Source organism: Myotis nattereri (assembly GCF_964212035.1).
Source record: "Myotis nattereri genome assembly, chromosome: 18".
NCBI classification, from domain to species: Eukaryota; Metazoa; Chordata; class Mammalia; order Chiroptera; family Vespertilionidae; genus Myotis; species Myotis nattereri.
The window spans coordinates 6,185,234-6,202,297 of NC_138093.1; the positions used below are offsets into that span (position 1 = coordinate 6,185,234).

Consider the following 17,064-nt stretch of genomic DNA (forward strand, 5'->3'; position numbering starts at 1 on the left):
CCTTGGAAACAGGCCTCTCCGCCGCCCGTCATGCGGAGCACGAGCCAGGTTTCTGCAGGTGGCACCTGTGTTAGCTGAAGAGTCTTGTTTGGAGGGGACGTCGGAGCGGAGGCCTTGAAGTCCGTGTGGGTGCGGGGAGCCCGGGGCTATCGGAGTGTGTTTGCGGAGTGGCCGGGCGTCAGGGGCTATCGCTGTGGCCTGGGCGCGCAGCCAGAGGGCACCTCGCAGCCGCTTTAAAGGCTGGGCCCTGGGCACCGGCAGCAGCGACCAGCCCGACGCCCAGCATGAGGAGCCTCGTGGTGCTACTGGCAGCCCTCGCGCTGTGCCAAGGCATTGGGATCACCAGGTGGGTGTCAGCGCCTCACGGGGCCGCTCGGGGTGGCTCTCTCCCTGGTCTGCCAGCCGTCGGTCCCTGGGGGGCTGAGGGGGGAGTCTTTGGAGGCAATGGACAGGTTCCCAGGAGAGTCCCCCCGTCAGCCTCACTATTGCATGTTGGGACCTTCTCTTCTGAGGGCGCCACCCCAGGGCGTGGGCGGTGAGGGGCGCTAGGGCAGGACTTCTTCACCAGACCGGCGCTTCGGTCCCGGCTTCAGCGTGGACTTAACTCTGTGCCCAGTGTCCTCGCCTGTGTCGAAGCAAGAGACGGGGTCTCCGTCTCCTGGGGTCAGGGAGGAGCAGAGGACTCAGTATTGCCAAAGGCTTTGGCCAGTGCCTGGCGCTCAGTAAGAGCTATGCACGCGTTTGCTAAACAAAACCACGTTCTCTGATGTCATAGGCCCCGTGGGGGGGAAGTTCCCGGTTCCCCTTCCAAAATCATAAACGGCATTTATTGGGCTGCCTGCTGCGAGGTTTCCCGTAGACTCGCATGGACCCTCACGGGTCGATGTTCATGTTTGCATTTGACCGATGGAGAAACTGTTGTTCAGGGAGGGTCTCCGAGCTGCCTGAGGCCACGTGGGTAGAAGGGGAGGAGCCAGGACGTGGTCCCAGGTGGACGTGAGCTGTTGACATCACACTGTCTGAGGTTTCCAGGTTCAAGGTCCCTTTGAGGGAGGCTCTCGGGGGCCCTGTGCTGGGACGGGGCAGCTGGGCAGGTGGCACCCCCGGCAGCTGCTGTGGGGGAGCCGGAGCCGAGCGAGCAGGGAGCTTTGGGGGCCTGGACTCGGGACCCTGGAAACGGCTGCACTCCTTCCTTTAGGCTTAAGTCCTCTTCTCTCCTGAGAGACAAAGGCTGGGGGACATCTCGAGAGCCTTTCATTCATCAGCAGGTCCCAGCTGAAGTCACCCCTGAGGATGGGTGGGAGGCACCAGAGGAGACACTAATTTGCAGGCGGGGCTATCCCACGCGGCATCCGTGGGACAGAACGACACTCAGAAACCACTTCCTTTCTGGGTCTTAAAGGTGTTGCATTTTATTATTCTCAAAGGCGGTCGCACCGCAGTCTCCAGTGGTTCTCCGTCAGCCCCACGGGAGGACCACGGGCTCTCGGAGCCGGGAGGGGGCGAGAGCCGAGGGGTTGAGGCAGGGCAGGGAGCGGGCTGGGCGGGAAGGACTCTGCCCGTTTGCAGAGGAGGAGCACCAGGGCTTCGGGAGCCACCAGGTGCCGAGAGCCGCTCCTGCGGTTGCCCTCTTGGTTCTCTTCCTGTGGACCTGCGGCCATTCCCCCGGCGCCTGCGGCCTGTCAGGCGCTCCCTGGGGACCACGCTCTGGGCTGGAACCTCTGAGGCATCTCCACCAGCTTAGGCGCCTCGGGGAGCCGAGCGCAGGCGCAGGCGGGGGTTGTCCTGGCATTTACTGGAGGGCAGGGACGCTGTCTTCCCCCCCAGTGGCTCCTGCGGTAGAGACTGCGCCCGTGCATGACGTGCCCTGGCCCTGTGAGTGCCCGGCACGTAGTAGGTGCACAAAGACTTTGGAGACGGATGGTCAGCTGCTTAGTCTCTCAAACCTCAGAGCGGCGAAGCTCATTAACTGGTTATAAATTACACCTGTTGGGTCTCCCCCAGCATTACAAAGAGAAAGAACTAGAAAATGGATGTAAAATATAGTCTTTACTTTGGGCTATGAGAAGGGGTGGGGGAGTGTTGGGGTTGGGCTTGGGCAGGTGTCGGAGGTGGGGCAGCCCTGGGGAGGCGCGCCCTCCTCACCCCCCTCCCGCCTCCTCAGGATCCCTCTGCACAAGGGCAAGTCCATCCGGAAGGCCCTGCGGGAGCGCGGGCTCCTGGAGGACTTCCTGAGGACACACCAGTACACCGCCAGCGGCAAGTACCAGGCCGGGAAGGTGGCCAGCGAGCCCCTCTTCAACTACCTGGATGTGAGTGGCTCTCCACCCCCACAGGGTGCCACGGACACCCCACCTCCACCCTCACCCACCTCCTCCTCCCCTGTTGGAGGAATCGTGAGTCCCTCAGGACGTGGAGGCCGCATCCCTGGCCCTGGGTCAGCCTCGCAGCGCTGGGCTCCGAATGACAAGCGTCCTAGAGACAGCGGCCCTCGGGGCCCGTTGTCTGCCCCGGTCCAGCCTCATCCCCTCATCCCGGGACCAGGGGGCCCTGCCTCATTGGGGTCTCCGCGGGGATGGGCAGCTGGTGGTAGGAGGGACCTGGGCCCGATGCCTTCCTGGAGCCCGACTGCCTCTCACCTGTCACTCTCGGCAGGAAACTCCCAGCCCTCTCTTCTGTCTCCTTTCCTTACTGAGGTCATCCTCACGCCCACCGGCTCTAGTCCTGGCCCGTGGCGAGGAGGTGTGGCAGGGGCTGCATGGTGGCACCTGGGGTCTCTCCTGAGTTGGGCCCACCTCTCTGCCCCTGCTCCCGGCTGGGTGGCCCGGTGTCCCTCCCAGGCAGGACTTAAACTTTAATTCAGTGTCTGCTGCTGGGGCTGAGGCCAGCAGGGCTCATGGCGGGGGTGGGTGCCCAGCGTGGGGGCTGGAGACCCCTCCCCCTCCTTCCCCAGGCAGCCTCCTGTTCCTTTCCCCTCGACTTCCCCGTCTCGGAGCAGAAAGCACGGGGCCCACGAAACTGAACAGGCTCCATGCCCACGTCCCCCTCCCCTGCATGCTGTCCCCTCCCCTGCATGCTGTCCCCTCCCCTGCATGCTGTCCCCTCCCTGCACACTGTCCCCTCCCTGCACACTGTCCCCTCCCTGCATGCTGTCCCCTCCCTGCACACTGTCCCCTCCCTGCACGCTGTCCCCTCCCTGCACACTGTCCCCTCCCTGCATGCTGTCCCCTCCCCTGCATGCTGTCCCCTCCCTGCATGCTGTCCCCTCCCTGCATGCTGTCCCCTCCCTGCACACTGTCCCCTCCCTGCATGCTGTCCCCTCCCTGCATGCTGTCCCCTCCCTGCATGCTGTCCCCTCCCTGCATGCTGTCCCCTCCCTGCATGCTGTCCCCTCCCCTGCATGCTGTCCCCTCCCTGTATGCTGTCCCCTCCCTGCACGCTGTCCCCTCCCTGTATGCTGTCCCCTCCCTGCATGCTGTCCCCTCCCTGTATGCTGTCCCCTCCCTGCATGCTGTCCCCTCCCTGCATGCTGTCCCCTCCCTGCATGCTGTCCCCTCCCTGCACGCTGTCCCCTCCCTGTATGCTGTCCCCTCCCTGCACGCTGTCCCCTCCCTGCACGCTGTCCCCTCCCTGCATGCTGTCCCCTCCCTGCATGCTGTCCCCTCCCTGCATGCTGTCCCCTCCCCTGCACGCTGTCCCCTCCCTGCATGCTGTCCCCTCCCTGCACACTGTCCCCTCCCTGCACACTGTCCCCTCCTCTGCATGCTGTCCCCTCCCTGCACACTGTCCCCTCCCTGCACGCTGTCCCCTCCCTGCATGCTGTCCCCTCCATGCATGCTGTCCCCTCCCTGCATGCTGTCCCCTCCCTGCATGCTGTCCCCTCCCTGCATGCTGTCCCCTCCCTGTATGCTGTCCCCTCCCTGTATGCTGTCCCCTCCCTGCATGCTGTCCCCTCCCTGTATGCTGTCCCCTCCCCTGCACACTGTCCCCTCCCTGCACACTGTCCCCTCCCTGCATGCTGTCCCCTCCCTGTATGCTGTCCCCTCCCCTGCACACTGTCCCCTCCCTGTATGCTGTCCCCTCCCTGCATGCTGTCCCCTCCCTGCATGCTGTCCCCTCCCTGCATGCTGTCCCCTCCCTGCACACTGTCCCCTCCTCTGCATGCTGTCCCCTCCCCCGCACGCTGAGCCTGTGCTTCGCCCGCAGTGTCAGTACTTCGGGAAGATCTCCATCGGGACCCCACCCCAGGAATTCACCGTGGTGTTTGACACCGGCTCCTCCGACCTCTGGGTGCCCTCCGTCTACTGCAAGAGCAATGCCTGCCGTGAGTGCGCCCCCCCCCCCCCGAACCCGGGCCGCTGCCTGCGGTGGGCAGCTGACCAGCGGGCCATGTGAGGCGCAGGAGGCTGGCGTTGACACCCCCAGCCTCCCGGTGTCCCAGGTCCGCGCTCAGCCCCTGCAAATGGCCACTGGCCGGAAGGTGTGCGCATCTCGGGGCTGACGTCTAAAACCGCCGCTGGAGGAGGGGGAGCGTGAGTTTTTGTTTTGCCTCCACCGGAAGCCAAGGCCAGCTGCGTCCTCTCCTGGGCCCTCAGGTTTCCTGTCTGTGTAATGGGCGACGTCAGGCCAGGGGGTGCCGGCCGAATGGAGAGAGGGGGCCTCTCACTGATGAGAAAACACATCGGATATCTCATCTATTCCCCAACAGTCCTGGGCAGTTTGTGCTCGTTTCACCCCATTTGCCAGACAAAGAAACAGATTCAGGGAAGGAGAGAGACTGGCCTGCGGTTGCAAAGCTGATGGAAGCGCCACGTCCGGCGGCCGCAGGGGAGGCGGTTTTTTCCTCTTATTTTTGTTTGGAAGCCACACAGGTAGCCCTGGGCTCAGAGAGTGGGTCCAGCAGCCAAGGATAATTTTCTTTTTCTTTTTTAAATAGATTTTTATTGATTTCAGAGAGGAAGGGAGAGGGAGAGAGAGATAGAAACATCAATGATGAGAGAGAATCATTGGCCAGCTGCCTCCTGCACGCCCCCTGCTGGGGATCGAGCCCACACCCCCGGCAGGTGCCCTCACAGGGATCGAACGGTGACCTCCTGGTTGGCAGGACGATGCTCATGTCCTCTCCTGAGCCGGCTGGCCGGGCGAGGATCATTTGTTTGTTGAACTCGGGGCTCAAGAGAGAACGGGCTGCTCACAAGGCCCGCGGGCGCTGGCGAGGGCGAGGAGACCCAGGGCCCCTCCGACCCGGCTCTCTGTTCCAGAGAACCACCACCGCTTCGACCCGGCCAAGTCCTCCACCTTCCGGGACCTGGGCGAGCCTCTGACCATCCAGTACGGCACGGGCAGCATGGAGGGTGTCCTGGGCACCGACACCGTCATTGTGAGTGGGCCCGCCGCCTTCCGACCCCACCTGCTTCCTGCTCAGACACCTGCTCTGGCGGCCGCCCGCCCCTGGTGCCGAGGGTGGGGAGGACGGCCCCTGGGGACAGCGAGGGAGCAGGAGCCCTGAGGTGGCTCAGAGGAGGCGGGGCCGTGTCTCATGTCGGCTTTTCAGGGACGCAGGCAGGTTAATAGGCTGCTTGGCAGTTAGCCCTTGGGAGGGTCACGGAGTGATCGACGCCGAGGGGGCGAGTGCTGGTAAATGCCCAGCATTAGGTCATGTGGCCTGAGGTGCAGGCGCCATCGGTCCATGAAAATGAGGAGGTTGAGGCTGGGAGAGGCATGTCCCAGGTCACCGGGCACGTGAGGTCTTTCACAGGCGAAGGGGGCAGGGACACCATCTGGCTCTTCCAGATGCAAACTGCGTCTGTGTCCTTCCGGCCCATCCATATTCCCGGGGGGGACACTCAGGTGCAGCTGAGACATGGGGTCTGCAGGCCGGCAGGGGGCTTGGGCATCCCTCATCCCACCCCCTTCTTTGGGTTCGGCCCCCAACTTCTGCACCATGAGCCCTGCTGTCTGTACCCTCTACTGTGTCCTTTCTGTCCTTCCTCCCCTACCCACTGAGCAGTCCCCTCAAAACCGCAGCACAGAACCGGGAGAGGGGCTGTTTCTCTTGAAGCTCATGTACCTCTGCTCAGCAGAGCCAGGTTGGCTAGCAGGGGTGGCGGGCTGGGCTGCCCCTGGCCGAGGGCCGGCTAGCTGGGGTGGCGGGCTGGGCTGCCCCTGGCCGAGGGCCGGCTAGCTGGGGTGGTGGGCGGGCTGGCCCTGGCCGAGGGCCGGCTAGCTGGGGTGGTGGGCGGGCTGGCCCTGGCCGAGGGCCGGCTAGCAGGGGTGGTGGGCGGGCTGGCCCTGGCCGAGGGCCGGCTAGCTGGGGTGGCGGGGCGGGCTGCCCCTGGCCGAGGGCCGGCTAGCTGGGGTGGCGGGCCGGGCTGCCCCTGGCCGAGGGCCGGCTAGCAGGGGTGGTGGGCGGGCTGCCCCTGGCCGAGGGCCGGCTAGCAGGGGTGGCGGGCTGAGCTGCCCCTGGCCGAGGGCCCTGGTGGAGGTCGCTCTCCTCTCCTGCAGGTCTCTGACATCGTGGACAGACAGCAGACAGTGGGCCTGAGCACCGAGGAGCCTGGGGACGTCTTCACCTACTCCCAGTTCGACGGGATCCTGGGGCTGGCCTACCCCTCCCTGGCCTCTGAGTACTCCGTGCCCGTGTTCGACAACATGATGAAGAGGCACCTGGTGGCCCAAGACCTGTTCTCCGTTTACATGAGCAGGTAGGCGCGGTGCCCGCCCGCCAGCTCCCAGCCTGGCAAGGTCTGCGGCCGAGGGTCAGGCCACCCCACGGGGCGCTGCCGCTCAAGGGGAGTCACCGCATCCAGGCACATCCAACCTCTCGTCCAAAGGCCCCAACACGGTCACGGGCGCAGCCAGAGTCCAGGGGCGGAAATTGGACCTTTAGTTCTGCCATCTAAAAAGCAAGCCTGACCCGACCTCTACACGGGGCTCTCATATCTTCGGCCTCTGCAATCCTTTGTTGACGTCACCGAGATTCACAGACTTTAGAGCAGGCTCCACAGGAGTCCTACCTTCTCCTTGCACAATTTGGGAAACTGAGGCAGGGAGGGACGCTCACCCCGGGAGCTGTGGCTCTGGACTTTAGTGATGGGCAGCTCAGCTGGACAGAGGGGCAGGGGGAAGGCTGGTGTCAAGGGAAGTCAGGCAAGGGGTGCATTGGTTCATTCATTCATTCATTCATTCACTCACTCATTCACCTATTCACTCAATAGATGTAGTGGGTCCTACTGTGTGCAGGGGCTGTGCCAGCAGATGGGGAGGGATCAGCAAACAAGACAGCCTGGGAGTTAACTTTTATCAGGGGAAGCAGACACACACATATGATGATGACAGGTGGGGACAGGCACTGACTGGGAGGTCTGCGTGTATTAAGCTGAATAATAACAGGGAAGCCGGCCTAAGGGAGGGTGTGGAGGGGCCGGAGGCCTCGCTGAGGCATGAGTGGGCGCCGTCCAGTGACACAGAGGGACGGTGCGTTTCAGGGCCCGGAGGTGGAGGAGCTAGACGAGGGCAGGGACGGGGACAGCGGGTGGGAAGCGGGTGGCACTAGTGTGCCCGTGTCTCCTGGCCGTGGACAGAGCCCAGGGGAACAGGGGGGGCTGGCGGAGGTGGCAGGTTTAATCCAAAGGTGTGGGGCCTTGTGCACAGCCCTCTCTCCTACTCTCAGCCTTGGGGAAGGGGGAGCGGGGGGCACAGGGCGGCCGCTGGGAACAGCAAGGGTGGTCCGCGCAGAGCTCGGCAGCCTGTGGCCTGGGGGAGGCTTGCTCCCGGGGGTCCCCTCCCACAGCCGGCTGCAGCCGGGCGCCGAGTGCCACACACGCCTGTCCTTGGTTCCAGGAACGGCCCCGGGAGCATGCTCACGCTGGGGGCCATCGACCCGTCCTACTACACCGGCCCGCTGCACTGGGTGCCCATCACTGTGCAGGAGTACTGGCAGTTCACCGTGGACAGGTGGGTGAGCGGCCGTGCCCCGCCAGGGGCCCCCTCCAGGGCGGGGCTGTGGGGCCCGGGGCCAGCCGCCCAGGAGACCATCACACCAGAGTCTGAATGAGACACGCCCAGGCCCACGGCCTTGACACTCACGGCCTCGCCTCTGCTTTATGAATGAGACGGGGCGTCGCCTGAGCGCTTACTCCCTGCGGGGCACTGGCTGAGTGGGCTGCCTCCTTTCATCTCACTGACACCCAGCGAGGTGGATGCCGTGAGTTCCCTCGCTTTATGCTTTTCTAGCAGCCGGTTTGGACCTCATAACCATCCCTAGGAAGTCAGGAAGGGGTCATTAATGTACCCATTTCGTGGATGGGCAGCCCGAGTGCAGGAAGGTTGGGTAACTTGCCAGAGACGTGCAGCTAGTCAACAGCGGGGGGAAAACTCGGTCTCCAGGCAACGAGCGAAGTACATTCCAGTACATCCACCCGCGTGCACGACGTGACTTTGCTGTTTTTTGCAGTTCTTGTCCCACAGAAGGTGGGGTGGTCTTGATTTAGCCACTGAGTTGGGAGAACATGGTTTCGGGTCTTTTCTCTGAGCTCAGGAAGTTGTGGGGAGTCCAAGAAGGGGTCCCAGGGAAGGGCACTTGGGGGTTGGGCGTCCTCCCTGCCCGGATCCTGGCAGGGGAGGCCAGGGGCACCCAGGAGGGAGGCGCGGCAAGGCCGTCCTGTCTCCCTCTGCAGGGTCACGGTCGATGGCGTGGTGGTGGCCTGTGACGGCGGCTGCCAGGCCATCCTGGACACGGGCACCTCCATGCTGGTCGGGCCCAGCAGCGACATCCTGAGCATCCAGAAGGCCATCGGTGCCACAGCGGACCAGTACGGCATGGTGAGGCCAGGCCTGCCCCTCCCAGGCCGCCTGAGGGGACCCCTTGGTGCATGGGAGAGATGGCAAAGGGAAACGGCGGGACCACAGATGTCATGGTTTCCTGGAGGCCTTCCCGGTGGCCTCCTGTGCCCCCAGCCTGACCTGTGCCCCCAGCCTGACCTGTGCCCCCAGCCTGACCTCTTGTCCCCCCAGCCTGACCTCCTGTCCCGCCAGCCTGACCTGTCCCCCCAGCCTGACCTCCTGTGCCCCCAGCCTGACCTTGCCCCCAGCCTGAGCCTCCTGGCCCCCCAGCCTGACCTGTCCCCCCAGCCTGACCTTCCCCCCAGCCTGACCTCCTGTCCCCCCAGCCTGACCTCCTGTGCCCCCAGCCTGACCTGTCCCCCTAGCCTGACCTCCTGTCCCCCCAGCCTGAGCCTCCCCAGGGTGCACTGAGAAAGCAGGCCCTCCCCACCACGTGGCTCAGTTCCCAGGAAGAGGTCTCAGCCTGGGACCGGCTCAGCTGCTTCGGGTTACACCCATCGCCCTTAAAAAAATTTTTTTTGTCAATCACCTGAGGACATTTTCCAAAAAATGTTTTTTTATTGATTTCGGAGAGAGTTAGGGAGAGAGAGATAGAAACTTTGATGAGAGAGAAACATCCATCAGCTGCCTCCTGCACGCCCCCTACTGGGGATCGAGCCCACAACCCGGGCCTGTGCCCTGATGGGAGTCGGCACCAGTGACCTCCTGGTTCAAGGGCTGACGCTCAACCAACCGAGAGGGCCACACGGGCCGGGTTCACCCATCGCCCTTTTCAGAGGACTTCTCTCTGGCCTTTTTAAAAACGTAATTTTAAGTGACTCACTACAGCACAGTTGATACTGTGATACCATCTGATGTTAGTCCCAGGCGCACGGCACAGGGACTTGACATTTCTGTGCTTACACGGCGACTGCCACACCCAGTGCATGACCATCCGTCTCCGTACACAGCGCTGATATGACTGACTATTTTCTCTGCTGTATGTGGCACCCCTGACTCACTTCGCTCACGACTTTTCACCTTTCACCTTTCCTGCCCGCCCCCGCCCCGCCCCTCGGGCAACCGTCAGCTTCTCTGTGTCTGAGTCTGTTTCGTTGGTTTTCCAGTTTGAGATCAACTGCGGGAGCCTGAGCAGCATGCCCAGCGTGGTCTTTGAGATCAACGGCAAGAAGTACCCGCTGCCCCCCTCCGCCTACACCAGCCAGGTATGCGTCTCGGGGTGGGGGTTGGGGTGTGTGTGAAGGGGAGCCCCAGGCTCACCAGGGCCCTCCGCCCTCCTGGAGGGTCAGCCAAGTTGGTGGTAAGTGGGGGGCCTAGATGGAGAATGCAGGACATGTGCTTAGACCAGCTGGCCCTCCTGAGGGGGGCGCTGTGGTCCCTGGGCCGCGTGTGTGGCTGCTGCAGCCTCGTGCTGGGAGAAATGGGGCAGGTGGGGAGGACAAAGGCCTGGGTTTGAGGGGGGGGGAGGGAGGCAGGGCCGTAGACCCCGTGGGAGCCGCTGTCCACTGCTCTAGCTCCTCAGCCCAGGGGCCTCGTCTGTCTGGGATGTTCTTAGATCGCCTGGGGCTGTGGGGACCCAGATTCCCAGTGATTGGGTTTGACCTAATCCTAAGCACCCCAACTAGCAAGGCCTCGGGTCCCCAAGCTGCTCTGGCAGGTCGTCAGGGCAGGAGGTCACGAGAGTTGGAAGACGGGGGGCTGGAGAGGAAGTGAGGAGTGGGGTGAGGGGGCCCCACCAGCTGACCTTGGATCACGCCCCTTTTATATGTTTTGAGCATCAATTTCTTCACCTGTTGAGTGAGATGAATCTCATGCTTGTTTGCCTGCCCTGGCAGGCGATTTCAGGGACGGAAGGAAGTAATAGCTGAGAGCCAGGGGGGAGGGCACGGGAGGGAGCGGCCGCACTGGGCCCCGCGGCTGGCTGGGCCTCGCCTCACCTCAGTCCCGCCTCTCCCAGGACTCCGGCTTCTGCTCCAGCGGCTTCCAGGGCGACGACAGCTCCGAGCAGTGGATCCTGGGGGACGTCTTCATCCGCGAGTACTACAGCGTCTTCGACAGGGCCAACAACCGCGTGGGGCTGGCCAAGGCCGTCTGACGCGCCTGACGTGAGCCGCACTGCCCCGACACACGCATGCCTGCACACCCGTGCACACACACATGCCTGCCTGCACACACGTGGGTCGTGTTTCTGGGCAGATGGCTCTCAATAAATACCACTTCTCTGCAAAGCCTGGCTCTTTGGGGCTGACGTCCTGCACTGTCATGGGTGTGGCTGTCACGCGGGGTGTCGGGCAGAGCTGGGCCACGTGGGGGAGGGGGCTGGGGACACTTCGGATGGGAGACTGTCATGGGTGAATGGCCACTCCGGTCAGATCTTGCCTTGCTGGTCTCCTTGCTGGGGAGAGGGCACAGAGGGGAGCCTCGCAGGGCGACGCCGGCACCGGGGAGCTGGGGCTGGGCTGTGGGGCTGAGCGGGGGACCCTGACCAGAAGGAGAAAGACTCCGGGTCTGTGAAGAGGCGGCCCCGCTGACTCTAGGAGGAGAGTTAGGGGCACAGGCAGAGGGCGTCTGGGAAGGTCTGTGGGTGCTGAGGTCGCCGTGACCTTGGGGGAGAACCACAGGCCAGAGCTCCATCCTCAGTTTGACTCCAAACCTGACCCACTGGTGCCCGGGGAGTGGCCCCTTGCCCCGTGGGAAAGGCCCCTCGCTTCCCCAACAGGGGGCAGCGCAATGGACTGGCTCCTGTCACCACTGCGTCCCGCCCCCTCGTCCTGGCCCTGTCACCCTGCTCACCGAGGGCAGGTGAGGCAGACGCAGGCTCAGCCAGAGCCGTAGGTCCGCCCTGGCACTGCACAGTGTGTGCGTGTGTGTGTGTGTGTGTGTCCCTGGAGGAGGGGGCGCTCAGGCTGTGGTCCGGGAGCTGAGGAGCTGGGGTGCCAGAGGCTGCAGGAGGACGGGCCTGGGTGTCGAGCCCCCCAGGGTCAGGGAGGAGAGCCGGTGCCCAGGAGGCAGTCCTGGTGTTGGCGACGTCCCTAAGCCTCGCCTTTCTTACCTAAGACCCATGCTGTCCGTCCGCCAACAGCGAGACGGAACTGGGCCACTGCCATTATTTTTAGGCTTCTTGTCACTTTAAAAAAAGTGCCAAACAGACTCACACAAAAAAGGTGCTATGTTTCAATGATTTATGCTTAACACACTGTATTTTAAACATCCCAGCGCAACTGGAGGTAATGTGGAAAGTCTAACTATGACGACTTCCATGAACCACCAGGAGCTTGGACCAAAGGGCCCCTCAGACCCTCAGCCCCCTGCCCCCGGGCCTGGTGCCGCCCCTGTCCTGGGAGGGCAGCGACCACCGGAGGCGGCTCCCTCCTGGGTAGAGGCCGTGGGCAGCCCCGTCTGCCGTGGGGCTCTCCCGGCTGCTCTCCACACCCACCCCCTCGGACGTCTCACTGTCCTTCTGCCCCTCGGCCCGGCCTCTGCCGGATGCTGCTGACCAGGCTGGGGGTGCCCTGTGTGCCCACTGCCCCCAGCCTGGCCTCGGTACCCAGCATGTCCCCTCGCCGGTCCCCCCCGCGGGCACTGTGCTGCTCTCAGCTCCATGTCTTGGGTGCTGCCTCCCTCGACTGTCCAGTGTCGTTGGAGGAGGGAGGGAGGGAGGGAGGGAGGGAAGGAGGGAGGTGCTCAGTGAGGCCTGGGGAGCCCCCTGCTTGCTTCCTCACGGGGTGCTCCCGATCCTTTGCTGCCCCGGGGAAGGCTCCGGGCACTGTGGGGGGACCGAAGGGAGAGCAGGTGGCCGAGCCGCATGGCTCTGCGAGGGGAGGACGGGAGGACCCGCCAGCACATGTGCTGTTCGCTTATGAGGAGGGGCAGCCAGGGGGCAGGGGGAGCTGGGAGGGCCCCTGCAGGGCTGGGCTGACTCCCTACCTGGGGTCCGGCCGGGCAGGGAGAGGGCAGCTGGGAGCCTCCTGGTCACGCTCACCAGCCCACCCCGGGCATTTGCTGCAGCACAGCTGCTGCCACGGCCGCTCCCAGCACTGGCAGGGCTGGTGCAAGGCCTGGCTCGTGCCCTGCCCTTGGCCCAGTGCGCCTGCCCGCACCCTGTGGCCTGGAGCGGCTCCTCCCCCCTCCCCCCTCCCCGCCAGCCAGCTGAGCATCCTCTGAGGTGACCAGCCCCGCCCCCTCCCGTCTTCCCGTCCTGACTGCTCAGCATGTGGCCGGCTGCGGTCACTTACGGGCTGGACTCTGCTCCAGTGCCCGACAGGCAGCACCCGTCTCTCCCCGGAACCCTCGGTACCCAGGAGGCTCCTGGCATGTGGAGGGAGCCAGGCAAGTGGGGGGAGAGGTGGGGGGGCTTAGGCTCTGTGATCTGAGGGGGCAGATCTCTGCTTGACTGGCATGAATCATGAGCACTGAGAAACACGAGTTCACAAAGACATGAGTACACACAGACACAGAGTCATACACACAACATACAATACATGCACACGCACACAACACATACACATACAAAAAGTACAGACACATAACACATACACACACAGTACATGATACATGCACATGACACATGGCACATATGCACATACACAAAAGTACACAGACACATAACATACATGCACACAGAGAAACACACAGACACACGCAGACACATGGTATCCCACCAGTGCCTGCCCGCCAGCACCCTCCCTGCCCCTGCCCAGATGGTGGCAGAGCCCAGGTCCACAGCCCCATTTCCACCTCCTCTCCCTTCCCTGTCACTCATTTCTCCTGCCGGCGCCTCTTTAATGAGAGGAAGCATTTGGCCGGAGAGAAGCTGAGGAAGGAGACCTTTGAAATGGAAATGTTGTGACAGGATGATGGATTGTTTTCTGAGCTGTGTGGTTTGTTTCTTGTTGGAAGGAGAATAGAGCTGAGCGAGTGAGAGAGGTTGCCCAGGTCGGCGAGCCCTGGACCCCGAAAAGGCAGGTGGGGAGCAGCAGCAGGCAGAGGGGCCGTGGGCCGAGGGGCAGCCCGGGGCAAGCAGAGGGACGAGGCTGGCTACTGCCCAGTAGCCCTGGTCATGGTTGGGTGCCACAAATAGCCAGGACATGCAGCACCTCCCTGCTGAGGGACATCTGGTCTGTCCTGTCCTCTGAGCACCTGCTCATGCTATTCCCTTTGCCTGAGGCTCCTTTCCAGTGTCTCCCACCTGGGAACTGCTCTTCCTCCTTCAGGACCAGCAGAAAGGTCACCTCCTCCGAGAAGACCCCTCCCACCGCGGGAGGATGCTGGCTGGCTCCTGGCCACTGGGTGTACTCGGGGCTAATTAGAATCGCCACTGGTCTTATTTATTTAAAAGGGTGTTTTTTGTCCCTACTGTGCAAAGCACTGTTCCTTGTACTGTGTCCATCAGAGGGCACAGCAGAGGGCCCCCCCCCGCCCCTCCCCCCCAGGGAGCGCTGCGGGGGCGCAGACAATGGAGATGATAAGTGTGTAAACTGTTGGTGTATCACGTGGTTTTAAGTGTCCCGGGAAAAGGATGCAGAGATGGGAAGGGACGGCTCAAAGCCATGAGCGGTAAGGCGTGCGGATACGAGGAGAGACAGGCATGATGGGTAAAGTGTGTGCAGATGAATCCACCCTCCGTAAATAGAAGTGACCAGCAAGCAAACATGGATATGTTAGTTTTTGTTTGTGCCGCCCTTCCTTCTAATGAGATGACCCCCTCGCGGAGGGCAGGAGTCACATCAACATCATTTTGTATCCTGCCCAGCACATAGTGTTTGACGCAGAATAATTAATTGTTCAGTAGACAGACTTGCCTGAATAAACAAACCGCGAACTGTCCCCGCGAAGCTCCAAATCAGGGCGGGGGCGGCCAGGTGTCAGCGCCTGTCCTGGAGCGCCCTCTAGCGGTGAAATCTCAAACGCCCGCTTTGTACACCTTGTTTTATATCCTGCAACGTTCCTACTCCTCCTCCCCACCCCAGGTTCCCAGGGCAATGGCCATGCAAACAATAGGGTTTTCTAAGTGCCTCCTATGCGCAAGGCACAATGCAGGAGGCACAGACAGGCCTGGTCCCTGTCCCGAAACCCTGCAGTCAGTGGACGCGCGCTGGGTAGCTTTTTCTTTCTCAGTCTTTGTTCTCTGGTGCCCGCCCTCTCGCATCTTTCTGGATCATCCGTGATACCAGACGTGCATCTTGGACTAGAGCTGGCCCGGCAAGGATGTGCCTGCTGTGTGTGCCCAAGGGGCGTGGGGGTAGCATCAGCCCCTGGAGTCGGTGGCACGGCCCTTCACCCCAAGGGGTGACAGCTCCGGGGAGCTTGGAGGGCAGCCAGGATCTGGTGCATTACGCACTCCCTGCAGTTTCGGGGTTGAAGCTGTCTCCCCATTCTGGATGGTGGAATTGTGCCCCCTTTTCGGGGACTGCACATGGCCCGGCCACCTCCTCTGGGCTGGCAGCCTTGGTTTCCTCAGTGCCAGCGCTGAAGCTCCATCCGCGTAGGTGCTGAGCCTCCCCCGCCTTTTGTCCTTGCCTCTCCTCTGGCCCAGCCACGAAACCCGAGAGCCCCTTTCTTTCCCGGGGCCGCGTTTAGCGCTGAGACCAGAATAACTGCGTCCTGGGAGCTTTATTTTTAGGGCTTGTGAGAGGGAACAAGGAGCCCCTGGAGACAGGTGCCTCCTGTGTCCAGGAGTGTCCTGGGTGGGGGCCAGCCACACCCCCTGCAGCTCTGAACTGTGGCCTGGGATGTCCTGCCGGTCAGTCCAAATCTTAGCTGTCCCCATATCTGCTCCCTGGGGGGCATTTCTGATCCAGAGAGAGTCACCCTAAGCAATGAAGGGGTTTGTGGGCAGACTAGCTGTTCAGATGCCCAGGCGGTGTCCCTGGGGCTCCCTGAGTCCCCCTGGCGGCCAGTGTCTGGACCTCAGCTTCTGAGAGAGGGAGGCAGGTGGTTCCAAGCTGGAGGGGAGCTTGGGCCAGAGCTCCAGTACCTGGCCTGTCGCCCTGGCGAGTTGGCATAACGTACAAACAGTAGGGCATCTCCAAGGACTTTCCCGAGTCCACATGTTTCCAGGGAGACCAGGCCAGAGAGGGAGAGAATAGACTGGGATCTGGGGAACTTCAGAAACCATTGGCTTGGGCCTGCGAGGCAGATGAATGGATCTATTGAATGGACTGGGATCTGGGGAACTTCAGAAATCATTGGCTTGGCCTGCGAGGCAGATGAATGGATTGATTGACAGGCCGGTGCAGAAGGTTCCATGCAGATATCTTCGTTTCTTGGTGGCATTTGTGCTATGGACTTGGCCTGGATGCCAAGGACTTATTTAGACCTGAGTAGAGAGGCCGGGCGTTCTACTGCCCAGGGGGTGCTCCCTGGCAAAGGTCTCTGGGACGCTCTCTCCTCAGACCACCCTGATGTCTGTGCCTTCCTCCTCGTCTCCCGTGGTGTGTTTAGCAATTCAGGCTGCCATAAGCAGACACCACCTATGGTTGCTATAGACAACACAACTTATTCCTCTCGGTCTGGAGGCTGGAAGTCCAAGATCAGGGTGTCGGCAGGGTTGGTTTCTCCAGAGGCCTCTCTCCTCGGCTTGCCGACAGCCGCCCTCTCTGTGTCCTCACCTGCCTCCTCTGTGCCCGCACATCCCTGGTGTCTCCTCCTCTTAAGGACATCGGCCCTATGGGATTAGGGCCCCTCCTTTATGACCTCATTTAACCTTAGTTGCCTCGTTACAGACCCTGGCTCCAAAGCCAGTCACAGTGGAGATTAAGGCTTCAACACATGGCTTTTGGAGGCACATAACATAGTCTTAGGAGGGGTGCCCTTTCTCCCCACTGCCTGTCAGCCCCACACCATCCTTCCGCCCATCACTCCTTCCCCTTCTAGAGCTGAGAGGTAGTCCCTCCCCAGGCCTAAAGCTGTCCAGGTCTGCTCAGAAACAGTGCATTCTGGGACTGGTTGGACCTCAAGGGACAAAAGGACCTGGGCGCCGTGAGATTTATTGGGGGGGGGTAGGTTTTATGTGCCCTGTCGCATGACCCTCTCCTTTGACTGCAGTGTCCTAAACAAGCAGCTCGTTCTGAATCCAAGCGCCGCTGCCAGACTGTTTCTTGCACAGCGAGAACCCCAGTTTTCAGTCCAGACGGTGCGGTCCCTGTGCAGCCTGTGTTTCCGATCCTCCGACGCGGGACAGGGATCTGAAGGGAGTGGGGGTGGGGAAGGGAAGCAGCC

General features: G+C 62.3%; 1 protein-coding gene across 1 annotated transcript; it reads left to right on the forward strand.

Moving 5' to 3' along the window:
* Nucleotides 1–284: 284 nt before the first annotated feature.
* Nucleotides 285–11,002, forward strand: LOC308534148 (chymosin-like; the record flags this gene model as incomplete). Its single annotated transcript, XM_081112495.1, has 9 exons — nucleotides 285–346; nucleotides 2,165–2,312; nucleotides 4,207–4,324; nucleotides 5,262–5,380; nucleotides 6,505–6,704; nucleotides 7,843–7,956; nucleotides 8,679–8,823; nucleotides 9,951–10,049; nucleotides 10,802–11,002. 9 exons carry the CDS (start codon nucleotides 285–287, stop codon nucleotides 10,937–10,939), a joined length of 1,143 nt encoding a protein of 380 aa, XP_080968621.1. The 3' UTR covers nucleotides 10,940–11,002.
* Between the last annotated feature and the right edge of the window lie 6,062 nt (nucleotides 11,003–17,064).